This window comes from Trichoderma reesei (assembly GCF_000167675.1).
Source record: "Trichoderma reesei QM6a unplaced genomic scaffold TRIREscaffold_5, whole genome shotgun sequence".
NCBI lineage: Eukaryota > Fungi > Ascomycota > Sordariomycetes > Hypocreales > Hypocreaceae > Trichoderma > Trichoderma reesei.
In genome coordinates, this window is record NW_006711152.1 from 366,244 (window position 1) to 393,114 (window position 26,871).

At 50.8% G+C, this 26,871-nt stretch overlaps 8 protein-coding genes across 8 annotated transcripts; 2 read left to right on the top strand and 6 right to left on the bottom strand.

Moving 5' to 3' along the window:
* Positions 1-7,680: 7,680 nt before the first annotated feature.
* TRIREDRAFT_105338 (uncharacterized protein) lies at positions 7,681-9,354 on the bottom strand (the record flags this gene model as incomplete). The annotated part of the gene is made up of 1 exon (XM_006963763.1): positions 7,681-9,354. One exon carries the CDS (start codon positions 9,352-9,354, stop codon positions 7,681-7,683), a length of 1,674 nt encoding a protein of 557 aa, XP_006963825.1.
* A 650-nt stretch (positions 9,355-10,004) lies between these two features.
* TRIREDRAFT_73016 (aryl-alcohol oxidase) lies at positions 10,005-11,744 on the bottom strand (the record flags this gene model as incomplete). Its single annotated transcript, XM_006963764.1, has 1 exon — positions 10,005-11,744. The coding sequence occupies one exon, from the start codon at positions 11,742-11,744 to the stop codon at positions 10,005-10,007; it is 1,740 nt and encodes a 579-aa protein (XP_006963826.1).
* Positions 11,745-13,931: 2,187 nt separating this feature from the next.
* On the bottom strand, positions 13,932-14,894 carry TRIREDRAFT_21876 (uncharacterized protein; the record flags this gene model as incomplete). The annotated part of the gene is made up of 1 exon (XM_006963478.1): positions 13,932-14,894. The coding sequence occupies one exon, from the start codon at positions 14,892-14,894 to the stop codon at positions 13,932-13,934; it is 963 nt and encodes a 320-aa protein (XP_006963540.1).
* Positions 14,895-15,381: 487 nt separating this feature from the next.
* Positions 15,382-18,200, top strand: TRIREDRAFT_105342 (uncharacterized protein; the record flags this gene model as incomplete). Its single annotated transcript, XM_006963586.1, has 4 exons — positions 15,382-15,538; positions 15,945-16,492; positions 16,656-16,961; positions 17,241-18,200. The coding sequence occupies 4 exons, from the start codon at positions 15,382-15,384 to the stop codon at positions 18,198-18,200; spliced, it is 1,971 nt and encodes a 656-aa protein (XP_006963648.1).
* An 806-nt stretch (positions 18,201-19,006) lies between these two features.
* TRIREDRAFT_46421 (glycosyltransferase family 15) lies at positions 19,007-20,793 on the bottom strand. The gene is made up of 5 exons (XM_006963514.1): positions 20,567-20,793; positions 20,108-20,506; positions 19,952-20,038; positions 19,495-19,894; positions 19,007-19,432 (listed from the first exon to the last, which is right to left on the bottom strand). The coding sequence occupies exons 1-5, from the start codon at positions 20,593-20,595 to the stop codon at positions 19,091-19,093; spliced, it is 1,257 nt and encodes a 418-aa protein (XP_006963576.1). The 5' UTR covers positions 20,596-20,793; the 3' UTR covers positions 19,007-19,090.
* A 1,474-nt stretch (positions 20,794-22,267) lies between these two features.
* Positions 22,268-22,845, top strand: TRIREDRAFT_120915 (uncharacterized protein; the record flags this gene model as incomplete). The annotated part of the gene is made up of 2 exons (XM_006963587.1): positions 22,268-22,524; positions 22,576-22,845. The coding sequence occupies exons 1-2, from the start codon at positions 22,312-22,314 to the stop codon at positions 22,843-22,845; spliced, it is 483 nt and encodes a 160-aa protein (XP_006963649.1). The 5' UTR covers positions 22,268-22,311.
* A 588-nt stretch (positions 22,846-23,433) lies between these two features.
* Positions 23,434-23,969, bottom strand: TRIREDRAFT_58493 (uncharacterized protein; the record flags this gene model as incomplete). Its single annotated transcript, XM_006963765.1, has 2 exons — positions 23,434-23,595; positions 23,682-23,969. The coding sequence occupies 2 exons, from the start codon at positions 23,967-23,969 to the stop codon at positions 23,434-23,436; spliced, it is 450 nt and encodes a 149-aa protein (XP_006963827.1).
* Positions 23,970-25,148: 1,179 nt separating this feature from the next.
* Positions 25,149-26,219, bottom strand: TRIREDRAFT_105346 (uncharacterized protein; the record flags this gene model as incomplete). The annotated part of the gene is made up of 3 exons (XM_006963766.1): positions 25,149-25,332; positions 25,417-25,979; positions 26,049-26,219. 3 exons carry the CDS (start codon positions 26,217-26,219, stop codon positions 25,149-25,151), a joined length of 918 nt encoding a protein of 305 aa, XP_006963828.1.
* Between the last annotated feature and the right edge of the window lie 652 nt (positions 26,220-26,871).

Here is a 26,871-nt window from a genome sequence, read left to right on the forward strand (position 1 = left end):
ACGCTCCCGTGCGATTCGAGCTCATTCCTATCATCGACGTTTGCGAAGAACGAAAAGCAAGGCACGGCAGAGCATTGTTTTTACGGCTTAGACGTGACGGGCCGTAAGATTCTTCGAAACGGTAAGATGATTCTTCAGCTGCCTGATAACAATCGCCTGCTATCTGATAATAGCCCCGAGAAGAAACTCAAGGCCTGGTTCTTGGTGCATGGTAGTACAGTGATAATTCACGACCGTATGAGTGGGCTAACCATTCTCTCATTCATATGAGAGCAGAAGCACCACAGGGAAGTGTCAACAGAGTCCCAGATAGATGGCAGTTATCTCTTGGAGGAAGGCTTCCAGTATCTAGGTCCAAATGATATGGCCAAAAGGAGCATAACTGGATGTGAAGTCGTTTGCTATTTTTGCCCCGATTTTGCACATTCCCTCGAGGCTGAAAAGGACTTGTTCTCCAATAGACCTTGTGGAAAGCTGTAGTTTAGTTCCCAGAGAGCGGCGAAGGAACATGGGGACACTCAGCCTTCCTTGCGCGTATTCTTTGCAGAAATTTGGCAGTTGCAGCGTCCATGGGGCGTGGCGGACGATGCATCTCAATCCAAAGCCCCTTCGTCATTGTTTGGTGTTGCGGCGCTGTCAGGCTGCTGACCATCCATTCAATGTTGACCCCCGTGTCAAGATAAGGTACGGGACGTGCAACAGACTTTGCTCGTATGATATCCCACCGTAAACTCATGAGCCATGGATGCACGGCTGAGACTCTGTAAGAAAAAGGCTATTCAAGGATTCATGGGGAGAGACTTTAAGGTCGGAGAGGCAAGACTCACCACTAACATAATCACGCACAGTGACAAAGTCGTTGCCAGCAGAAGGTATGACTTTGATCTTCAGACCTCTCTTCCTAAGTGGCCTATCGTCTCCACAACATCGTATGAGAAACTCAGTATCCGAGTCCTCTTCCCAGCTGCCATCCTCCTTGGGTTCATCCGCGTATGGCCGGTCTTCATCGCTGAGGTCTCCATAGGCAACGTACTCGGCGTGAAACTCAGGTGCAGTATGGTCTCTATGCCATGCCAGCCAATCAGACTCCCATTGGTCAAGATCGCTGAGTGAAGCCTCAACAGAAGTGTTGAAAATAGGGGCATCAATATAGGAAGTACCGGTACGTCATGCAACAAGGGGCACCCATCTGCAGAACATAAGTAGGAGCTATGCTCCCGTCTAGACATAGGGAAGATAGACAAGCCAATATACACACATTTCAACAGGTTATAAGCCCGGCTTCCGCTTAATTACTGAAAAACAATAAGTACCAATACTCCAAGTGGCTAACAACTAATCTCGCTAGTCCTGCCATATCTCAGGGAGAATCTGCTATACAACTCCAAAATAACACCAGGACACCAATTAACTAACCTAGATAAGCCAAGGATCGCTCAATAACTAAGACAAATAAGATTGCCATCCTCAGATAATCCGATTATCAGACCAGCGCATCTGCCAGAAGGCTAGGAGACCTAGGAGCTGTAGGAGGAAGGACTAGACAATAACGAGAATAAGGACAGTCTAAACACCTTAAGGCGTCTAACCCCTAGCCCAATAAATAAGGATTTTAAAGACAAAACAACAACAATTCCTTCACCACCCAGCAACACAGACATACACAGTTATAAAGTCTATACACCACCACTATAACCACTATAACCCAGACCAACACAAAACATGGCTTAATAATAAAGCAACCTGAGGGAGATAATCATAGCTAGAGAAGCAGGCACAACTAAAGCCAAAGTCAAGATCAAGCCTATTATTATTAACGCACTAAGTCTCCAATCTCTGCTATCTTTAAAGAAGCAAGAAGACTACCTAGTGTAAGATCGCCAGTTAAAACTGGTGATTAACCTTATTAAAGCAGAAGACCTTCTAAGTGTCTATAACACTAAGGATAAGGTGCTAACCAGCTAAATCACTGCCTAGAGAAATAAGCAGTAATAATGCATTAGTATCCTAAAGACAACGCTATTAATCTCACTTAGTAAGATAATAAGTAAGGAGAAGACAGTATAAAGGGTTTTCTAATAAGTAAAGGAAGAATTCCAGGAGTCTAGGCTTAGCGCGCTATAAATAGCATATAAAGAATAGGAAGACTGCATCTTTAGCCTATCTACAGACTCTATATAAGAATTTGCCTAGCGAATTAAGACCATTTAAAAGAAGTTTCTCTAAGCAGGGAGCTAGCATAAGCTCCTAAACAGTTATCTTATCCTAAAGTTTATTAACAGCCTGACAGACTAATACCTTATCTAGTGCACTAACTTCTAGTTAAGCCACAGTGTTAAGACATTCCTAACACTAGATAGCGTTATCTGCAGCACAGAAGCTAAGGAGGTTAGGCAGAAGAGCAGTATAATAACACAGGCCTTGCTAATATAAAAGAGGCCTGCGCTAATAAATAACAAGGACTCTGCATTAGTAAGGGTGCCTAAATGCATATACTGCAGCAAAACTTACTATATAAAAAAGGGGTGCTAGGACTTGCATCTAAAGAAAAAGAGGCATTAGGAAAACCGCAGAGGACAGCAAGGACATCTACATCTAACCTTAGATTAGAAGGAGAGTTAAGCTCTACTATCTAAGACCTTAACAGAGACAGAGCACTTTATCACCTTTTAAAAATGCCATCTCCCTCTAGGTGCAGCCTTAAGGCTGTATAGATTCTTAACTCGGGATGCAGCCAGCACGCAACCTTGCAGTAAGATTAATTCATTCCAGGATCCCTCTAGCCTTACTATAGATATCTTAGTAAGATAGGTAACTTTAAAATCCTAGTTAAGGGCGTTAGCACAGTTATCTAGAAATGCATAAATAAAAATCTGTCTATTATAATTACACTTACTAAAGTGCTGTTCGCCTTAACGCTTAGCCTTAACCTAATCTCTATTACCTAACTTCTTAACCTAAGGGGGGAGATGCAAATAGCTTAAGACAGCTAGATAATTAAGAAGGATAAAGTAAAGATTACAGTATAATAGTTTAGAAATCTCTTCACTCTCTAAACTAACTCTCTCCTTACACAAGCTCTAGTATCCTATGCACTTTAAATTAACTCCCTCTAAAAGCCAGCACTTATCTTATATGCAGTTAATCCCTAGATAAAAGTGTGGCATAACTAAATAGGCCACCTAAGTAGCAACAACCTTAATAGACTTAAGGACCTAGTTAACAGGATAAACACTACATAAGAATACTGCCTCTATAAGCCATATCTTTAAGAAAGGATAAGGGAAAAGCCACACCAGGGGCAGCTATAACAGGGGGACTATATAGGAGATATTATTTATATTAATATCTGCAGCCTATTCTATATCACCAGCCATATAAAGAAAAGGTACTAAATTACGCTAGTTAATAAATATAGCAGATTTAGTAGGAGTAAGGTAATAAAGAACAGACAGGGTGCTTAAGAGTTTATCTAGTACTTTATGCAGTTCCTAGAAAGCAGAGAACCTTAAGGATAATAATACTGCATAATCCACCTTAATAAAGTAAAGGAGTTTAACAGTCTGGAATTTAATAAGTGGGCTGCCTAATAAGGGACTAGCCTGGAAATCTCCCCTATAAAACAACATTAGTCTAACAGTATCGCTAAGAACTTTAACATTATAATACATAACAAGCTTCTGCCTATAATAATAAGGGGGAGCATACTAAGGCAATACTGGTCAGAAGTCCTAGAAACCATTAACTACCTACATAACTAGAGTCCACACAGAGCATTAAACAAAACGCCATTTAAATATATTTACAGGCAATAACTAAACGTCTCTAACATTTAAACTGTAAGGACCGTGGCCTGGCATCTTATCCCTCAGGCCTAACAGAAGAAGCTAAACAACAAGGGCATTAAGTGCATCTTGCTAGGGTTTATTAGGAATATAGTGTACTGACTCCTCATACCTAGAGGAAAGGTTATCAGCTCGTTAAATATCCACTTTAAATCTAATACAGTTGCAGAAGCAGCGCCGCCAGCAGCAACAACAACACTGCCAACCACTTCCACACAATCCATAAGGACCCAGACAACTAACCCCATAACTAAAGTGGCTAAGAAGCAACACTACAAGACAAGCTCTGCCTAGTCAACAATTAAAGTCATTCCCTTACAACCAACAGAAGGAAATCAGACAGAACCTAAGCAAGCCCATACGCAAGAAAACATGCATCCAGAAAACGCAGTCCTAGGACATCCTAAACTACATTACCCACTAAGGAGCTAAATCTCCCTATACAATGTCCTTGCCCTTACAGCATCAGCAGAGTCACACCTTAAGGACACCAAGCCAGCATCCTATAAGGAAGCCAAACGCAGTTTTTTCTAAGATAAATAGCGCAGTAAAATAAAAGAAGAGCTGCAAGCCCTACAGGATAATAACACCTAGAAGCTAATTAATCTAAAGCCTAGTATAAATATACTATAAGGAAAATAGGTCTATAAGTTAAAGCAGGGACTAGATAATTAAGTTATTAGGTACAAGGCTCGCTAGGTTATAAGAGGCTTTAAGCAAATTACTAGGATTAACTATACTAAGACCTTTACATCTGTTATTAAGCTGATAATATATAAGGCCCTCTTTATAATAGCAGCTGCTTTAGACTTAAAGATAAAGCAGATAGACGTTAAGACAGCCTTCCTATATAGAAATATTAAAGAAGATATATATATTAAGCAGCCTACAGGCTTTAAGGATGGCATAAGGAGGGTCTGCAAATTAAAAAAGGCGCTATACAGTCTTAAATAAGCCCTAAGAGTCTAGTATAAGACGCTTATAGAGTTCCTCCTCACTTTAGGTTTCTATGCAGTAATAGCAGATAGCAGGCTATACATAAAGGACGGCATCTTTATCGCAATCTACATAAACAATTTGTTAATTATTAAAAAAGATAAGTCCTAGATCGCAGATCTAAAAGAGGCTCTGCACTAACGCTTCTCTATAACAGACCTTAAAAAGTGTTACTTTTACCTTAAGATTTAAATTCGCTATAACAAGGCCGTATAAATAATCACCCTTAACTAATAAGGCTATATCTAGAAGATCCTTTAATAGCATAATATAACAGACTGCGCACTAACTCTAACCCTAATAGTAGAAAAATAACTGCAGAAGGCTAGAGATAAGTACTTATATTAACTAGAGTAATAAAAGGAGTATTAGTTTATAGTAGGATTGCTAATATACCTTATGCTAGGCATGCAGCCAGACCTTGCTTATACAGTATTAGTTATTAGCAGGTATTCTAGTAATCCTAATAATATATATAAATAAGCCGTTAAACGCATCCTAAGGTATATATAAGGAATAAAGGACCTATATTTAGTATTTTAGGGCAACCTACAGCCACTCTATAGCTATACTAACTCTAACTAGGCTAGTAATCTAAATACTCACAGGTTGACCTTAGGGTATATATTTAACATAGGCAGTGGCAAGATCAGCTAGTTATTAAAGAGGCAGGCAACGACCGCCTTATTAAGTTATAAAGCTAAATATATAGCCTAGATAAATGCAACTAAGGAGGCAATCTAGCTGCAGAGGCTCTTTACAGAATTACAGGACAATCTTTAGGGGGAGCACATGACAAAGCTGTTAATAATATCTGACAAGCAACACACGATAAAGCTGTTAACAACGTTTAACAAGCCGCCAACATCCAACAAGTTGCCAAATACAGTTATTATCTATTATAATAACTAAGGAGCCATTACGCTTGCAAAGAATCCTATAAACCATAGAGGCTTAAAGCATATAAAGACTTAACAGCACTTTATTTATAAGAAGGTTAAGATTAGAGAAGTGGCACTAGAATATATCCCTATAGACAAGATAGTAGCAGATAGGTTAACTAAGCTGCTAGGCAAAGACCAGTTCCTAAAATTCTATAAAGCCTTAGGCCTAAGGAGGATCACTAATGTAAAAGTCATTAACTAGAAGTCGAGGCTTAGTCCAGTGGGAGTATGTTCCAGGCCTGGTGTCTCCCTGTGTAAAGGCAAGGAAGCAGTAGGAGTTGTTACTAAAGCTTCCCATGTTGCTAAGTGGGAGTGTTAAAAATAGGGGCATTAATATAGGAAGTACCGGTACGTTATGCAATAAGGGGCACCCATCTGCAGAACATAAGTAGGAGCTATGCTCCTGTCTAGACATAGGGAAGATAGACAAGCCAATGTACACACATTTCAACAAGAAGAAACTTTTAGGTCGGTCACGGGAAGCGACGAGGTTTCATGCCAGGTGCCACTACCGCTGCCACTGCCGCTGGTGTCTGGGATGAAGAAGGGGTCAAGCTCTTCCACGCTGCGGGCAGTCCTCATAACGGATATCGTGAAAGGGAAGACACCTTCTAGGGGCCAATAGAGACGTTTGGCGGCGGGAGAGAAGATGACTCGCTGCTCATTGCTCCGAAGCTCCTCAAATGAGGGGTAAGGGGGTTCATCAAATGGGCTTGACTGCGCAGTTGCCATGTTATATGATGAATTTTGTCGATGAACTCTTGTTCATTAAGGCTCGGCGCATTTGGCCTTTGTGTGGGGATGGCTTCAGGACCCCAGAGTCATTGACCTAGGTACGTGGAGGTATGTGTTCTGTTTTATGATAGGACCACAGCTTGCTATTGTCAAGTGCTGTAGGCTATAAAGAACTGCGTTTCATTAGCAGAATATGTCGCTTACAACAATACAGGTTGAAGTAGGAGACGGCCGACTTACTGCCTACCCATACAACGCAAAGCATAGAACTACATAACAAGTAAGACTACATGTAGTTGCCCAGAGGCATTTCGAGGTAACCCAAGCCTCTTTGAAATATCACGTCAACAACACATGGCAGGTTACTCAGGTCAAGTTGTCACGTCCGCAGCACAAGTCTACACCGAAGCCTCCTAAAGACGCTGCCAAGGTAAAAAAGAGCCTGGCAACAGTCATATACCAACACCTGATGACCCCACAGCATGAATCTCATCACAAGTGTCAGCTATGAGAATCTCTTTCTGCTTCTCTAAAATGGACGTGATAGTCCTCACCTTTACAACGTGCTGGAAAAGCATATCAGCAGCTGTGCCCGGAGACAAACAGACCTCCGCACTCCACCCCCCGACGGACTCGGATCCGAGTGCTGGTCCCACAAGTGATAACGCCGAGCCGTCTGTGAAGACCGAAACAAATTGCCTAGTTAGGATGAGCTGATGACAGGGATGCCGGGAAAAAGAACCAATGCTTCATAGCTGTTCCTGGTCTTCAGCCAAGCAATAGCTCCGAGCCTCAACCATTCTCACGTATTGGCAACGTAGACTTCATTGGCTTGATAGCGGTACGAGCATAAAGAGCCATTGGTGTATTGCACTCCCCACTAAGAGAAACAGGCATTACGTTACTAGGCGATGGAGTATCTTGCACCCTCTTGTCGATCGTGGCTCACATGCATAGCGCAATGGTCCATCGTTCCCCGAGGGAGACCTCATTAGCCTTCTGAATAATTATACAATTGACGAATGAAAAGAAACGCTGAGAGATTTCGAACTCAAAACCTCCAACATAAATCTCAACGCTGGGGGGTTTCAAATGGAAGCAGAAAAGAGTGAGGGGGGATTATGCCGCCGTCGTGCTCGCCATATCTCTCCATGAACAATTTAGTCATATAGATCCTCTTCATCAATTAAACCCGTCGAGGCTTGCTGCAGAGCAGCATCAGCATCAGGCCCAACAGCATCCGGGCCATTAGCATCAGGCTCATTAGCATCAGGCTCATCAGAACCAGACCCATTCGCACCAGGCCCATCAACATGAGACGCTTCAACATCGGGCTCGACGGCGCCAGGTGCACCGGCATCAGACGCATCACCACCAGGATTCTCAGAATCAGAAGACGATGCCTCCTGGTGAGGAAGTGGGGATACAGTTTCGCCCTCTGATGAATAATAGGAACCGCTTTCTGGCGACGATGTGTCCGCGATGCTCGGGGAAGGGCTGGGCGGAATTCCAAACAACGAACATTTTTGGTCGAAATCAATCCCAAGCTTGCGCATCATCCTCCCCAAAGCCGTCATATCCTGCCAGATGAAGAACACATTTTGCATCGTCACCCGGCAAAACAGTTGGTTCTTCACGCGTACTTTCATCAGGTGCGGGAACTGGCCTATCGACATCGCCACTGTCCGCAGATTCTCGATAGTGCCCGGCAGTGCGATAGTGATCTTGAAGGTCTGTATCGACTTGGGCAACAGCTGTATGAAGTAATTCTCGTGGTAGTCTTCGTCGAATTTATTCGGAAAGAGAAAACAGCTTCCGTCCAGTTGAAGGGTTTTGAGGCTCGAGAAGGCTCTCAAAGATCGGATCTGCTCGCCTTCAAGGCACAGCGGACTGGCGTAGAACTCACTCAGGCGATCCCTGTGTCTCCACGCGAGGTCAAGTTTCAGCTCGCCGAGGGTGTCCACGTGCCGCTCCAGGATGCGAACCATCTCTGCGGGCGTCACCGACGGTCTGCGCTCGGAATACAGCATCGAGTAGAAGTGATGGAAGAGCTCCAAGGGTCCACATGCGTGCACTATCCTCCTCATTTGGTCTCTGTCCATGTTGCCGAGGTTCAGAGCGAGTCGCCTCACGGTGGAGAGATATGGCAGGTTATTGGCGTTCGGGTTGATCCACGGATGATCCAGGGGGGAGCTTGGCTCTACCACAAGTTGGCGGAGGCGAGGAGAAAGCACAATGAGTCCTGCATAGTGCTCGATCGAGAAACTTGGCGTGTGGAAATGTTTGATGGTGAGACCCTCCAGTTTCCGAAAGAACATTTGTCTTTTCCTTGCCAGCTGGTCTAGTACCCTCGGGCCGCTCGTCGGTCTTCGTATGAATTGGTCTGCATAGAAGTTTATCAACCTCACATTTGGAGTGTGGGCAATGATGAGCTGTGCCAGCATCTCAAAGGTATGCTGCCGTGGCGGCGGTCCGAGATCAACGCCGAGCCTGGCTGCCGCTTCGGAAAGTATGGGAAGTCGATTGATGTTCACATCCGCAAAAGAGCTGATTTCAAAGCTCAGTTCCTGTACGAATTCGCCGAGTTCGGGGCGTCGACAGAGTGTCGTGAGAAAGTTGAGGCATACCCGCATTGAGTTGGATGGAGGGGCAAGGAAGCGAGAGTAGACCACGGGCGTTGCGGCGTCGTGGAATTGCTTGCATGTCCGCGAAAAGAGAGACAGATCCTTTGGACCGTCGCTTCCATCCTTTTCACCCCGAAGAGGGAATATCAGGTGGCATATGCATCTGATGATCTCTTGGGGGAGCGAGAGCAGTTGGGCTGATGAGGACATGATGCCCCCGCGAAGGGGGGGTCGAGGGGAGCAAGAGGTGGCTGCAGCAAAAGCTATTTGAATGAGACGCTGTCAAGGATTTGAAACAAATAAAAACAAATGCTCTAGGAGGATAAAGATGAAACAATCACAGGGCGGCAATAGATGGGATTAGTCGTATAGATATCGCTCGCGGACGTGATCACCGCATATGAATGTAGGTGAAAGGGGTGAAGAAGTTCGATCAGCCCGTCAGATGTCATGGAAGAGAGGCACCAGCTTCCCAAACATGCCAACTTCGTTTCTCCTAAGCGCAACAAGAAAGACTCCCGGCACGTAGCCGCATTCAGTACCTTGTCTTTCCCCGTCGGCCACCCTTGCCTGATGGGTCATTTGCACCTGCATATCTCAGAGGTTTAGAACGGCGCTGGCTATGATTGACATAAGTGAGATGGTTGCCATAGTAATCAACCTCGATGTACTGATCTCCAAAGACACCTTTTCACTGTCACAATATTTCTGTGACTCACATAGAGTTCGTGAGTATGATATGATGTTGTAGGATTAGAACAATCTCTTGTTCAGTGATAGGCTGACATATGAGTCCATTGCCTCCACTTGTAGTTCAGCATCTTCCCAGACACCCCTAATGCCACTCACAGCATCCCAGCCTAGTAGATATCCCTATGCTCAGCTTTAATCATGTCGGCTCCCTTCTCAGCCACCATGTACACAGAGTTTTGAATCCGGCAATCTGGAATCACCGGCATGACAGAAGCGTCAATCACGCGGAGGTTCCTCACCCCGTGGACCTTGAGCGAAGGATCAACCACTCCCTGGTCGATACTCTTGCTCAGTCGCGCAGTTCCTACCGGATGGAAAGCGGTTTGGCAACGATCTAAGACAGCGCGCTTCATCTCCTCGTCAGAGCCAAGGGGCATCTCCCACGGCGATTCCGCAATAACCAGGTCTTTGAAGCCCTCACCCTTGGTTAACACATCATAACTGAAACGAATCCCCTCCCTCATCGCAATGATGTCAAGGTCATTAGCAAAGAAATTCAGGTTAATACCGGGTTGCTCAAGAGCGTCTGCACTCCTTAAAGTCACCTCACCGGGATCTGAAATTGGACGGACCAGGTCCACGACGACGGTAGTGTGTTCCCCCTCTCTGGGGAACGGGAAATGCCACTGGAACGCGCTGCCCCAGAGACACACAAAGTCAAGCTCAAAGTGCGGCTGACCCTCTGGCGAAAAGGGATCAAGTCCACCATTGGCCTCCTTGGCGCTGCGGTATGCCTCATCCTTCTCCAGATAGTCATCAATCCGAGGGAATGCCACCATTTCCAGGAATCCCGACCCCATAGGTCCCGAATGGTCCTTGTTATACTTGGCTTGCAGCTTCTCATTCTCGGCGCCCTTTCGAAGAACAGCCGAATCCATGCCGATGCCCTCCTTCACGCGCAGCACAAACGGGACAGCCGGATGGTCGACGAGGTTCTGCCCGACATGACGGGAGTCGACAACCACATCGATATTGAACTTTGCGAGCTCGCGGGCAGGACCAATACCACTCAGCATCAACAGCTTTGGGCTCTCAAAGACGCCCTCGGAAAGGACGACTTCGCGGTCTGCAAAGACGTTGAGGTCTTTGCCGTCGGGCGTCATGACCCGCACACCACGGCAGATGCGGTCAGCATAATTGATGAGCAGCTTCTTCGCATGTGTCTCGGCCAGAATCGTAATGTTTGGCTTGTCCTTCAAGAAGACCCAACTCGCAGACCGCACCCCCTTATAGATCGTATCAACACAGTGATAAAGGCCATTCATCTCGCCATCGTAGATGTTTTCTGTAATGGGTAGGCCGCGGGAAATCCAGGCTTTCTGGAGGTTGTCGCGGAACGGGGCCATCTCCTCAATGAGCTCAGCATGAGATATGTGGATAGGCCCTCCGCCCCCAATCTTCTTCAGCTGCGGGAGGTACAGCTTGGGATCATCATGATAGGTGGCGCTCTTGCGTAGATAGTGGACAAGAGGATCCCAGGTCCATTCTTTGCCGCCGTATTCGGCCCATCGATCAAAAGTCGGCTTGCAGCCAGGCACCCAAGTGAAATAGTTCAACGATGAACTCCCACCGAGGGCCTTGCCTCGCGTATTGGGTTTTTCGATGCGCTCGTAATCCTCACGCTTCACTAGGGTGCTTTTGTAGGACCAGTCGTGAGCACTGTTACGCAAATTCATGGCATTGGCGGGCGTGGTGATCTCGGGATGGTCTTGTGGATTGCCAACACCTGCCTCAATCACCAAGATGCGGACCTTGGGATTCTCAGCCAGGCGACCAGCTACACAGTTGCCAGCAGTACCACCGCCAACAACAATGAAGTCGAAGTGTTCTCCGTCTCTGACCGCCATGATGTTGGTTTGAGCAGGTATACTGTTGTGAGAAGGCCTTGTGGAGACGTGTGAAGTAAATGTTTAGGGTCAACTGAGTAAATGTGCAAAAAGCCTTAATGTCCAGCAATCTTTCATGTGTAAACGATACCCCCTTTTTATACTCTATTTCCCTCCAGAAGCTCACGCCACTCTTGATTGTCCGATGCCATCAGCAAGGCTTCATCCAGCTGAAGGGAACCCTTTCGGAATCTCGGGGGCTCTGCAACGCCAACTACCGTTTGATTCCAAATGTCAGCTCCTCTCGATCTCAACCAAGACACAATCAGCATCTTGTAGTTCAGCCCAACCCCACTCAGAAGAGGGGTCAAAGATGCCTGACTTCATGTTGTTCTTGGGTCTGATAAGGAAGCCATCAGGGAGGCTTGAGTTTGTATTATGGTAAATGAAGCAGTTTTCGGGCCACTCTGAACGTGCCCACAGCTCAGAGCATTAAAAGTTTGATCGGCGTCCCATGGCGATGCTCCATGCTGTATCCTAGTTCTACAAACGAGTAGCAGGCATCGAATAGGAAGCAGTCTCCGCATTCACAAGCCATTCCGAGTTTTGGCGAGTTGTTAAAGTTATGATAGGTAGGTCCCATGAGAACACTATGCCCTTCAATAGGCGCTCCTCTAGCTCTCTTCCTACAACGTCTATTATAGTGGCATTGTAGACACAGGAGAGCTTGTGCAACCTTGCCCTAGCTCCAATAGCTCTCCCATGCCACGTCCCAGCTCTCTGTGACATACCCAAAGCATACTTTGACGTAACAAAGTGTATCAACAAACCGCATCCAAGGCCTTTCATATTGCAGTCGTCGATATAGTTTCAAGTCGGCCTCGACTAAGCAGCTCGCTTACACATGCCCCTTTCGGTAACGTCAAGCAGCCATAAAGCCATGCGCCAGTTGACCAATGAGTGTTTCCTTGCACGCCCGGCTACAACGATGTGGTCAGCCGCGTTCCGATAACTTTACTCTAAGAACTTGATATGCTAGACACTCCAGGGTTCAGCCATGGGCAGCAGCTGAAGCCATCCGCCAATTGATATATTCTCGAATACAGAACTCTACAGCCCGTCAGACTACCGTCTTATTTCCGGAAAGACTTGTCATGCTCAGTAGCAATCAGCGTAGCATCGATGTGCTCGTCCTATGTGCTTCCCATCACGCAGGATATGGCTTGTCACCCGTTCAACCGGACTCGTCTGTATGATATGCAAGCTTTCGGCTGCCTCGGCTACCGCTTTGGTAGCTTGGAGAAGCGAGATGAAATGCCTTGAGTGGCTGATATAGTCGCATGAGAGCATTTAAACTCAGGATAAGTTTCATGAGTTGCCCGATTTCTATCATGAGTGAGGAATCTTTGTTTGATCTGTCACATAGCTGTAGTATGGACATCAATAGACAACCAAACAACTTGGCTACATAAGAGGTTTTTGTCGGAGTTCGTAAGTCAAAGTCGTGCAGTTGCACACACTGAATGTACTACATTCGGATCTCTACCATGAGTATCTTGCACATTCTTATTGCTCTATACTCATGAGTACCCGAGAAATCCCTCTGAGTCTATCTCTCCTACAACAGTCCTAGACCAAAGACAACAACAACTCTACAGACTCGAGTTCGAAGCCACTCATAGACCCAGCTACGCCATGCTCATCTCCAAAGTGGCTGGCCCACTTACATTCTGACGTGCAGCTGGCGAAAAGCAAAGACGGATCTCCTCATGCATCTATGCACACTGTATCCGGATGCTGAGAATGCACAGTAAGGCCCGAACTGTCTCTGAACAACATCTCGAACCGGATACAGACCACTTTTCTTGCAAGAAAAGCCTACTTCATAGATTGTTCATAGGTATAACAGGTAATGCCGGCAGTTGAACCGTTTGCAAGAGCAGTCTCGGCAGGTCATCTACTAGGATTACCACAGCCTATTATGGAAGTGGTTCCGCCAGAAGGTGATGATGTCTGACATCCAACCACAACTTTATTGTTTCCCGATACTCGCGGGACTCGGAACAGAACAGAGGAATCAAGCTTATTGCCCATTCAGCCTGACCCTCGGTGGCCAGCCCGTGAACCCAATAAAACACTCTCTTATCAAGCACGTCATTCAAACAGCTTCACCAACAATCTCTCCTCTTTCCCACTAAATCTCGCAGCTCACTTCTTTTCGGGCACAAACTCAATAACAACCTTCCCCCTCCTATTCCGTATCGACGCATACTTGTGCGCCTGAACCACCTTTTCCAGAGGAAACACCTCGACCGCAATCGGCTGAATCGTTCCGTCATCAACCAGCCGCGCCACCTTGTCCAGCGTCTCAGCCTTTGGCGTGACAACAAAAAAGAGCCACTTGACATTCGGAAAGTCATCCAACTCCTCCGGCCGGCCCTTTCCATACTCCCACGCCGCCGGCGGTTGTCCAACCGTGATAATGTGCCCATTGCTCTTCACCGTCTTCCACGTCTTCCCCAGAACAGGGCTCCCAACCGTGTCAATAACAACATCAACACCCCTAATGGTATCCTCCCAATTCGGCGTGTTATAGTCAACGACCCGACTCGCACCCAGCCTCCTCAGGGAATCATGATGCTGCTCGCTCGCAAGAGCCACAACCTCAGCCCCAGCCAGCCTCGAAGCCATCTGCACGACAATCACGCCCACCGCCCCCGACGCCCCCGTCACGAGAACCCTCCACCCGCGCTGCACCTGCGCGCGCTCAAAGACAGCCTCCCAGGCAGTCAACAGCGGGATCGGCAGCGCCGAAGCCTGCGCGTGGCTCAGGCTCTGCGGCTTCCTCGCCACCTCTGCGCTCTCGACAATGGCATACTCTGCCTGGCCCAGCCCTCTCCAGCCGTGGATCATGGAGAAGACGTCGTCTCCGACCTTGAGGTCTCCCTTGTACTCGGGTCCCAGAGCGGCCACTTGGCCTGAGATGTCGTGCCCTGGGATGCGGATCGGGTGTTCCCAAAGCTCCCACCAGGTGATTTCGTCTCCTGTCAGTCCGGCGGCGTGGACCTTGATGAGGATCTCGCCGTTTTTGGGAGATGGCTTGGGGACGGCGGGGTTGAGGGTGACTTCGGGGTTGGCCTTTGTGCCGAGGACCTCGACGGCTTTCATCATGATGGGGCTAAAGCAGGTGAAGAAGAATATTGTAGAGGTGATGGGCATCTATAAAAGAAAAAAAAAGATGTAAATAAATATGCTCTTGAAAGCTCAGTGTCAAGGCAGCTGATGCTAATTTCGTCATCTCGGGTGACGGTGGATTCCCGACCCGGCCCGGGTCTCCCGGAGCGGCCGTCTCTCGATTGGGCAACTTTTCGGGTCGGGTGGTGGGACTCGGGTCGCCAATTTACATGTAGGTACCTTGCCTTACGCCGGGTCGTACATTTTGACAACATCACAGACGAACAAGGGTTGTATACGCTCTTCTCCCAGGGATGCGGCCACGAGTTCCCTCGGGTTGTCTTCATACGCCATTAGCGTTTCCAAAGGTCGCTAATTGTTGCCACACGGACCATCCGACAGAAGCGAGGCTGATCTAAAGGCCTCCTTTGAAGCAGTGCAGTCCTCTATCAAAGACCGAAGGGCACAAGCCATTGGAGGAACAATGGACAAGACTGGCAAATTTACGAAGGTTGTCATTGCACTTACACAATATGGGCCACCACTCAAGGTCTCCAAGGTGGTGGCTCATCCCAAAACTTCAGTTACACGAGGCCTTTGCCCAGCTGCCTTGTCACACACTCTCAGGCAGCAACGAAAATGTCCGTTCCGAGTCATATCAAGAGACAGAACAACTCTTCAGTGTCATCCTCAACCAAAATTCGCCGATACTCGTACCCAACCCAGCCAAGACACCGTATCCCGCTCTCAGATCGTGACAAGCCCAGCGCCCGTGATGTCTCACGACTCAACCACCCCTGTCCAGCAAGGAAGCGATTCCTTCCAATCCCACCCCCCCATCTCCCATCGAACTCCAATGTTCTCGGCAACTCCGCAGTTCACCATCAGCTCCCATTACCACACCCAATGGCCTCTCATCCCTAGGTCAAGGCAAGGCAAGGCAAGGCACTGTCTTGCATGAGCAAGACCCGCGCCGCTCTGCAAACCCGCATACACACACTCACACACACCATCGTCGATAATCTCCGAAAACCCCAAACCACCAAGCCACACATCACCACTCACCACTCACTTGCTTCTCTCTCTCTCTCTCTGTCTCTCCCAAGCCCTTCCCATCTCACTCTACCTCATCTCACTCACCACCTCACCACCTCACCACCTCACCACCTCACCACCTCACCACCTCACCACCTCACCACCTCACCACCTCACCACCTCACCACCTCACCACCTCACCACCTCACCACCTCACCACCACCACCCCCAAAGAGGCCATGGCGGAAGCCGTAGGCATCGCCCTCAGCGTCCTCCCCATCGTCATTTGGGCCCTCGAAAAGTACTCGGAGCCCCTCGACGCCTACAGCGACTACCACCGCGCCATCGGCACCCTCCAGGCCAACCTGCAGATCCAGCGGATGCACCTCGAGGCCACGCTGCAGAGCATCGGCCTGCGCCACCCGACGCCGCGCGAGCTGGCCGACTGCCTGCGCCAGAGGTTCCCGTCTCATCATCGCGAGATTGCCTTTATCGTGCGGCAGATGGACGAGATGATGATAGGCATGATGGACGGGCTGCAGGTCGACATGAGCCGGAAAGTGAGACTTGTCCTTCCATTCTCCCCCCCCTTTTTCTCATGGGCACCAACATCGAGGCACTCTCTCCCCCTCTTGGCCGTGATGTTGTAAATACTCATTCATCATCCGTTCTCGTCACCACCCAAGCATAAGTACACATCAATAGTACTCACAATCCACGCAGCCCCTCTGGACAACACACGACTCCCCTGACAGAATCTCCTGGGAATGGCGCCGCGTCAAGCGCAGCTTCCGCACCAAGAAATGCGACAAGATGATCCGCGACCTGCGCAGCTGGAACGACGACCTACGACACCTCGTCCAAAGCGCCGCCGCCGCAGAGCCACGCCCGCCAGACGAGAGCCACGCCATCCAGCGAGTGCGAAGGCTCTACAACAGGGGCAACTGCGAGTCCGTGCGACGGACACTCCGATCTTTGCATCGAGCGCTGCAGGCTGGGTTGCTTGGCGATGGAGACGCTTGTCATCAGGTTTGTATTGAGTTGAATAGCCTTCACGCGGGAGGTTTTCCGCTCTTGACGTTTCGAATCGGGGTCTTGCATGGAGCGGATGGGGTGGAGAGCAGCGCTGCTTGGAAGCTGTTCTATGCTGCGGGTGAGGCAGCTCAAGGCAGCTCGGTATCGGATTCACAGCCATATCCATTTCCATCGAGGCCTTCAACACTCCGATCAAGACGGTCGTCTTATTCCCAGAATCTACGCGAAAAAGCACACAGCATATGGAGCAAATCCCGAGACTCCTTCAAACAGCTTCCCACCCCAAGAGGTAACTCATCACCAAACTCCAGCAACAAAACCACCCGCACAAAGCAAACCCATCCAACTAACAACACTCTCAAAGCAAGCGTAGAAGACACATCAATCACATCAATCCCGCCTCTGCCCCAGAAACCTCTCATCCCCTGCCCTCCTCCACCCATCACCAACCTCTGCAACGCCCTCTCCTCCCCCTCCCACACAGAAGAACTCTTCGGCTCCCTCAAAGACCCAACCCCATCATCCACATCATCATCATCATCATCATCATCCCACGAAGGAACATTCTTCTCCCTCAGCCACTTATCCCGCAACCACGACGCCATCATCAGAGAAATCTCCCTCGAGAAAATCATCGCCACGGAATCCCAGCGCGTCGCACCCGCCATCCAGCCCCTCTCCGCCAAACGACGCTACGGCATCGCCGCCTCCCTCGCCTGGGCAGTGCTCTATCTCGCAGACAGCCCCTGGCTATCCCAAGGCCTGAACCGCCACAAGGTCAAGCTCTTCCTCCAGAGGAAACAAGCCAACGGCTTCATCAGCCTCTCCGAAAAAGCCTACCTCGCATCTTCCCTCTCCAAGCCAACAACAACAACTCTCCCTTCGCCCGCCTCATCATCGGCTTCCCTCCGCCACATAACAGCAACAACAAGAAGAACCCCAAAGAGCCTCATCTTTGACCTCGGCATCCTCCTCATCGAACTCGCCGTCAACCAGTCCTTCAGCAGAGACTCGCTCTCCGCCATCCTGCAGCACGATTACCGTCCGTTGAAGAACTATCTCGATCGCGTGGAGCAAGAGGCGGGCATTTACTACTTCAATGCGGCGCAGAGGTGTGTGTATGGCGTTTTTCTTGCGGATCAGGGACAGATGGACTTTGATCTGGACATGTTCCAGCACGAGTTCTATAGCACCGTTGTGGCGCCTCTGCAGGCGACCTATGAGGGCCGGTAACTATTTTTTGAAGAAGATGGATAGATACCCAGTTGTAGACTTGGACATGTAAAGGAGTCCTTTGTGTAGTGCTTGTTGGTTCGATCCCTGTCTTTACTCTCAAAGACGGAGGATAGAGGAGCAAAGAAAAGAAGCAACAAAACGACTTTTTACTGCACTGCTGAAAGGGGTGAACAATGCACAAGAACAACAAAACACTGACTCCAGTCTTAGGTATGCAGGTAGGTAAGCACGTTACTGCAATCACCAGCACCCAAGGGCCATCGAGCACTCGAGATTCAACACAATTCAAACCTCAAACCAGCTCATTCGCTTGTTAGAGAAGAGTGATTCTACATCTAGCAATGCCACGCCCGCTCTCGCCCATCTCCCCGTGCTCCAAACAGGCATTTCTACTCTAAGGAAAAACCGCACATTTCTGCCAACATCCTTCGCTTGACCCTTGCTTTGGTTTTTATACCTAGTATATATGTGTCTTGTAATGGACAAACAAACAAACAAACCACCCCAGTTCTCGCTGATTCTCATCCCTCTTATATCCTGGATACAGTGGCAAAGCATTGTCTGAGCGAAAACACCAGAATGGACGAGGACCAATAAAGTAAAGAACCATTTTCCGCCGCCACTTTCGCCCATCATTCTCGAAGAAAAAACGGCACAGCACAGTCCCTCCTGAAATCACCAATTGCCCTCTCTCGCATTGTATATAAGACATCGTAGCCGCATCTCGCATCGCTGTGCCAGCGTCGGTATTTCCATGGTCTGTATTATCTTCGTGCACTTCATTAATGGCCGGTCCCAGTAAGCGGAAGGGAACCGGACCGTCTTTACTCAAATTTCCAAAAGAACGAAGGAAAAAGGCGTCCCACGCTCCTCTTCTTCTTCTTCATTTACGGCGATGCCCAACCACCGGCGACGTCGACCCACTCGGCAAGACAGGAGCCGTCCTTGCCCTCGACATCGACAATGTCCGTGTCACATCGGCAGCGGCAACCAACGCCGTTCTCCTTGGGCTCGTCCCAGCTTTCCCAGTACTCGTCCTCCTCGATTCGTTTCCGCTCGTCCAGGGTGGTCGACTCAAGGAAAGGGGGCCGGGGGAGCTGTCGCGCCGGGGCATTGGCAGGGCAGTGCTGGATCGTCGTGTGTCGGTATCCAAAGTCTCGGAAGTAGTGAATGTCCCGAGGGGCCAGAAGAGCACCGGCAGCCAGAGAGTGGATGGGAGCATCTCCCCACTGGTCACCAGGTTAGTATGATTTCGACTATGAAGGGGCTTGGCCGCGTGCTGGCAACTTACTCGTTCCATCCAGAAGCCGCCACTCCGGTCCATCATCTCGAAAAAGTCGTTGTACTCCTTGCTGCGGAACCAGCTGAGCTTGGCAATCTCAAAGTTGGACCAGAAGTGGCACATGTTGTACTTTTCCCCCTCCATCGCCTCGGGGTCAATGGGCGGCAGGCTGCTAGGCTTTCCCTGGAGAATCTCCTCGGGCAGCGGCGGGTTGGGGTCGTCGCGCTGCTCCTTGGGAGGATCCTGAGGCTCCACGAACATTTCCCAGAGGCCCTTTGACGTCAGGTTGTTCATTCGCTTATAGGCCGAGGCATAGCGGAAGATGTTGGGGACGGTCTCGCGCAGCTCCTTGACAGCGATCGTGAAGCCGTACGTCTTGTTGTTTTCAATCATCTTGAGGAAGGGGTCGCTGGGATGCTGGTCAGTTATGCGATCTTTGGGGGACAGGCGCCGACGGGCAACGTACTATGTAATGTCGCAAAAGTAGGTAATTTCGGGCTCGACGCGCCAGTACCACTCGTACTTGAGCAGCAGGGGATGGTTGTAGAAGAAACTGGGTCGCAAGTCAGCGAGGTGTTTGCGACGAACGCCGTCGAGGCACGGTGGATAAAAAGGGACTCACCCAGAGTAGAAGCGACACATGAAGTGGTAGCTCTCCATGCCACCATACATGACGGCAGCATCGCCCTGCTTGGCAATGCCCTCCTTTGCAACTTTTTCATCGATCCAGTCCGGAAAGCCCCATGTGCCCGGCTCAACCTTGCCAAACTCGACGGGGGCCGAGGTATAGTTTCGCACAGTCTCCTTGAAGTTGTCGTCGAAGTCGGCGTCGTTGAGGAAGACGTACGGGTAGTGGTACCACCTGTTGAAGTGGCGCTCGACGGACTTGATGGACTGGATCACTCCGTCAATCTCCTTGTTGCGGGCCAAGACGACAAAGGCGGCATTGGCTCGCGGCGTCGAGGTATCGGGCTCGAGGCAGCCCGTGACAAAGACCTTGTCGTGCTTTTCGCTGATTTTCCTACACGCAAGCCTCCGTCAGCAGTCTACAAACACAAAGTGTCACAGCGCTCGGACATACCGAATGGACGGCGGCGAGCCAGCGGGCATCAATATCCTGCCTGGAGAGCTGGGGTGCCTAACAAACAGCACCAGGATGAGCACCACCACCAGCACCGGGAAGATGAGGACGACGCCCAACGGGATGGACACGGCCGAGTTGCCGCGCAGACGCAGCGGCCTCTGGAAGAAGGCCAAGCTAGACGCGAGCCCCTTGTTCTTCGTGCGCTTTTCGTCCGCCGTCGGCAGCTCTGATGATCGCCCACCCGCTCTTGATCGCCGGAAGATGTCCATGGCGAACTAGCAACCAAGCCTGCCTGTGCGGCAGGAACAGCAACAGCAGACCAAGAAAGAGAGAGAGAGGGAGAATCGACGTGTGTATCGGCTCGGTCAGAGGAGAGACGCCTCTATCGTGACGAGAGACAAATGCCCGTGTCGAACGAGGTTGTGGGGAGGGGCCGTGGCAGATTTGAGGCCAGATCAGTGAAAGTCGAGACTTCGTAATCAGGGGTCGAGGTTGGTTGATTTTATTTTTCTGGCGTTTGGAGGGGGACTCGTATCAGGTTATCGACAAGCCCTGCAGCAATTTGACGCCAATCGTAGAGCAGTCCGGGCGGATCAGTGCAGTCTGGCTCAGCAAAAGCCTCTGATGGCTTGATCGAGGCTGTCGAGCCGCAAGAGAGAAAAGGATCGTGATGCCGAAGAGCCAGAACGCGCTTCTGCGTGGAAATTGGATGCGCCTCCCGCGGGGCACCGGCCTGAATCGGACTCGCACGCCAATCTCAGCTCCTCGCGCCAGACGATAGAGGAAAGGACAGGAAAACGGCGCCTCTGGCTGGTGATTTCGCCGTCAAAGACTGGGGAGAGAAAGTCGCAGCATCCAATCGACTGATTTCCCTTCGTGTCTTTATCTTGCCATCAAAAGGAGAGGGAGATTGGGTTGAACTTAGTACTTACTACCTACCTCCTAGTCATAGTCGTACTAGCCGTTGGATCTGGCAGATACCGCCAGCCTCCAGACCGCTCGCCGCTGATTGGGGAATCCCGATCCTCTGCTTCCACTGGAGTTTAGCGCGACCCGGCAGAATCGAAAAAATTTGGGGCAAAAAGAAGGACAAGATTCGACAGCGACAAGAGGTCAACCGCCGCCGCCGCTGTTGGACAGGTACCTCGGCAGCTGACCAACGCCGCACGGCCGCGCACGTACCGCATAGCAGCGTCGGGAGGCTGCGACTTCGGTGGCCATGCAGTGGCGCTGTGGCCAATCAGCGGCGTCCTCAATCATGAATTTTCCGAGCCAGAACAAGGGGCAGAACGCCACAGGGATAGGTAAGGTAGTAAGGGTCCGGCGGAGGGGAACATGTTTGTTCCCCCTTACATAATACTAACGCCCGACCGACCCTGCATGCTCTCTAGCGAAACTCCACTCGATTCTGTCTGGATAGGTGAGTGAAAATAGCTGCAGCAGGCAAAAAGCAATGATCTCGCCCGGGCTCGAACCGGGGACCTTTTCGGTGGTGTCAACAGATGTTGTTAACGAAATGTCATGACCAACTAGACCACGAAACCATTTGAAGCGCTGATTGGTTGATTATCGCCCGCCGCAAAGAGCTCTATCAACTAGGTACCTACCTCTACCAACAACGTCAAGCGTTCAAGCTCACCTCTAAACAATTACTACTACCTACCGTACTTGGCAAGGTAGTACTACTCTAAAACGCGACGGCTTGACCTCACACAATCCCCCATATCCACACAAACATCGCCATGTCCCAAAAAGTCAACGCCAAGAACCTCTCCTACAACTCCTCCCTCCCGCCCTTCCTCGCCGCTCTCCGCGCCCAGGCCGCCGGCGCAACAGGTCCCGACCCCATCCTCGCCGCCCAGCGCCGCGGCGCAAAGAAGCGGTCCGGCAGCGAAGAGGCCGAGGATGCGCCCCTGGTCGTGGACGAGCATGGAAACGCACTTGAGGATCTGAAAGTCAACAAGGACGGCACCGTGGAAGAAGCAGCAGCGAAAGCAGAGGATCAGGCCGAGGAGGAGAGCAAAGATGATGGGAAGCTGGACGCGGCGAAAAAGAGCGAGGCCGAGCCGGCGAGGGCCTCGATAGGAGGGCGGAAGCGCAAGGTCGGCAAGGTGGTTGGCGAGGAGGCGCACGATGGCGCTGCTGAGAGTGCGGCTACGGGAAAGAAGAGCGAGACGTCAAGGAAGGAAACGGACGATGCTGAGCAGACCAGCAACCGCAAGCCCAAGAAAAAGGCAAAGAAGATTAAGCTCAGCTTCGACGAGGACGAAGGCTGAGCTGGGCTTATTCCAGCAGCACGAACAACAACAGCCAGCTGGAGGAACCGACCATGCTGTGGCAGCTCACTAGCAAGAGAGTTCTCTTGAAATCGCCACCGCAGCTTCACATAAGCCCCAGATCTCTTCTGCCGGCGAACTCAGCTCGATTCCTGGAAGCAAGGGATCTCAAGGCTGCTGGTGTAGCATGCGATGGAACGAAAACACCGCCGCCCATCACATACCAAACATGTGTAGCTACCAGTCCTTGCACATCCTCAATACAGCCCTCCTGATAAAGGTGAGGCGCCTCACTGGAGCTTCTCAATACTGCCGGGGTCATGCAACAAGCGATAAGATTGTCAGATGCATGGGCCAAACATCCCGCATCGAACATTAGATCAATCAGAAAGATACCCTGCCCCTGGTCAATGCTCGTGATTCACATTGTAACAAAGTCATGAGTATCTACAAAATACACAGCCGCGTCCCATTGGCCCTCCGGGCATGGACATCTCGCTCCACCCAACTCTTATGCCCTGATAATACATCGTCTTGATACACCTTCCCTCTGATTTTCGCGTCCTCCGTCATCCATCAGCGGTGCATTTATCGGTAACGGTACTCGGGCTTGACGAAGTCGGCAAAGGTCTTGGGCTCGGCGATCTCCGGGGGGTGGTGGTGGTGGTGATCGTCCTGGGGGCCGACGTAGTCCATCTTGTAGACGCTGCCGCACTCGGGGCATCGCTCGACAGGGCGCTCCTTGGAAAGCTACACGTCGTAAATCCGCCCTCGTCAGCACCTCGTAAAAGCCAAAACCACTCCTTTTTTCCCTTCACTCAGGTGCGAGCACTTACGCCGAGCCAGATGACGCCGTGGGAGTCGGCAGGGTAGCCGGTGCAGCCGGCAAGCTGCTCGTCGCCGGCGGAGCGCACCAGGATGGGGTCGTCCAAGGTTCCCTTGCGGCTAGAGTCGAGGGGGCGCATGTCGAAGACGTCGACGCCCTCCATCTTTCCGAGGATCTCGAGACGCTCGAGACCAGTGGCCTGCTCGAGGTCGGTGGGGACGGTGCCGGGCTGGGCGCCGGGGCCGAAGAGGTCGTCCTCGGTCTTGATCTCTGTAGTGGGAGTGAGGAAGCTTTGCATCAGCATCTGCTATTGCGAAGGGATGCACTGCATGCCATCGTGGATAGCTCAGAGAGCTATAGCCACCTAGCCGAGGTAGCGATGCATGCGTAAACAAGCCGACGCAGACATACCAGACAGGGTCTTGTAGGAGCCAATCTTCTTCTCGGTGGTGCCGGCAAGAGCAGCAGCCTGCTGGTTGGGGTTCGCAGGGCCAGCAGAACCTAAACCACATCCCCCAACACGTCAGCCACAGCTCCAACAGTCCTCCCACAAGTCGCATCTCCATCCATCCGAATCTCCCATTCTATCCCAAGCTCGACACAGAGGAGGGGAGGGGGGGGTTAAAAGTTCATACGGCGAGCGACAGAGGTGGCGAAGCCGCGGGCAATGGCCGGAGCGGCAGCGGCGCGGCGGGCCGCAGCGATGGCAGAGCGTTGCAAGAACATGGTCGTCGTTGGTCGTCGGGAAGCGGGCGGCGGCGATGCAAGGAGAAGCAAGAGGAAGTTGGTGATGGGGTTCGGTTTTCTGGCTTCGAGGGATTTGCGGATGGTCTGATTTGAGATGGCGCCCCGCTGTCCGGGCGGGAATTGGCCAATGGCGGGCTGTGGTTTACCAACACGTGACTGAGCTGCTGTGTGTGAGCTGATGATTTTGTGATTACCTCATGGCAAGGAGGGAGAGCTGCCTTGATACTACTAGTAATATGACGATGGGCGGGAATAGGTAGCTCAAAGAAGCTGCTTCGTTTGCTCAATAGAGGGTTATGCTACGTGCAGCTGGTATCAGAAGCTGAGGAGGCAGGTCGTAAAGCTGTTGCTGGAGCTTGTGCGACACAACCCGACGGTACCAGCCATGTCACCATTGCACCACCAACTCGGCTCAGTTCACAGACGACAAGAAGCTTCGAATATGAGCATCATTGGAGCTTGAGACGAATGCAACTTTGACAGGGAAATCGTACAAAAATAGTCTTACAGAGATGATACAACAATGCAGCTACAGACAAAACGCAGTTGTAGCTGTACCCGAAACAAAAGAAGAAAAACCAACAAGAAGGCAACAAAAGACCTAAGCGGCGTCTAGCCACAACACAAGTAACCACCAAGCCTCACACAAATCCCACACAAAGAGGAGGAGGACGACGACGACGACGACAGTCTCCGCGCCTCGCCCCTGCGCACGCAGAAACCGTCGCCTCTACTCCGCCTCGGGGCGTCCCTCCTCCCTGGCCTGCCGCTCCTCGGCCTCCTGTCGCATCTGCGCCTCCCGCCGCCGCTGCTGCTGCTGGGCTCGAAAGGCATTCACCCCCGTATAGACGGGCCCCGTGGAGGCGGCCGCAGCACGCGCGCGAGCAAGAGCAGCAGCATGGCGCTGGCTCCGCCTGGAAGCCAGGGGGAGCGGGCTGCCCGAGTTGTGGTCGGCAACGTCTTCCTCCGTAAGCCTCGACTTCTGCGGCGACCGAAACGCCCTCGTGCTGTATGGGGAGTCTCTCTTGTCCGAGAGCCAGTACTTTCGCCATCTGCCCCGGGGGCCATAGGCACTCAGGTGGTTTCTCTGCGCAGCAGACATGAGCACCGCGTGCCTCATGACGGAATCCTGGTAGGGTCTGCTCATAACGCCGACGGAGTCGTCGCAGAGCTTGTAGACAATCGTCCTGATCGATTTCTTCGGGTTGTCTCCCGGGTTGCGCATGAAGCTCGCGGCTTTCTTGATGAGTCGCCACCTGATGAAGTCGAAGGGGTCCATGGCCAGCGCCCCCATTCGGTACAGATGCTGCAGGTCCGAAATCTTGCACGCCAGACGATACATCAGCTCCATTTGGCACAGGCCGCTAGAGGGCAGGTAGTCTTTCGAGAGAAGCTGGTTGGGGTGATATCTGCTGGGCTCTCCAAAGACCTCCCTGATCTTCTTGAACTTGCTCGAGTTGTCCCGGTACCGCTTCAGCGATGCCCGCAGCGCCTTGTCGCGAGGGTTCAGCTGGCTGAGGTAGGCAACCTCTCTCTTCTTCTCCGACTCGGGCTCTTGGCGCTCCAGGAATTCCACAAGCGAGTCCCACGAGGGGTTCTAGTACTCTGAAGACTCGTTGATCCGTTCCACCGGGGTGCCGCGAAGCAGAAGAGGCTCGAGAAAGGTCTTTCCATCGGGCGTAACCTTGTACACGCTGTCGTAGGGAGTCTTGAGCAGTTCTCGGAGCGTGGCGGCATCTTGAGGAGTGCCAATAGTGGGCGGTGCCGTGTTGATCTCATAGGGGTTGTTCATGACGGGCATTTTGGAAAATGAGCCGACGCAGCTGGATGTGAGAGATGTGTGGCCTGATGACTGCATACACATTGGTTAACTGGGTGGACAGAGACACGTAGGCAGGCCATATCAGGCGGCGGTCATGAGCTCACTGCTTTGCCGTAGAGGATAGTGTGCCCGACACTCGTGAATGAACTGTCTTGAATGCTGATAGATACGAAGACTGGCCAGGAGTTGGATGATGTTGGTCTGTATATGCTGTTTGTTGCTTGAGAAGAGAGAAGGGATGCAAGGTGGTTGCGTCGAAATATGTCAGCCGTGAAGATGATCGTGAAGGGGGGGAGAGAAGAGATCAAAACAGAGAGACGCGCTTTATAGAAGTTGAGCCTTGCAGACGCGCGCCCACGCGCTGCATCGTCTGGTGTCTGTTTGTTGACATCGAGTGCTGGCAGCTGGCAGCTGGCAGCTCGGGCACCAGGCAACGGCGCATAGCAACCGACTGGCGAGGCCAGGCACGGGGCTGACATACAAGAGAGCACTGATGGAGTGAATGGATGATGAAACATTGCTTGGACGTATCTAGGTCGTCTATGTGTTGACCGTCAAACACATCTATCTATCTAGTCTCATCAACTCTCCCTGTCTTATGATACCATATGCCGACTACGCTCGATGCCGC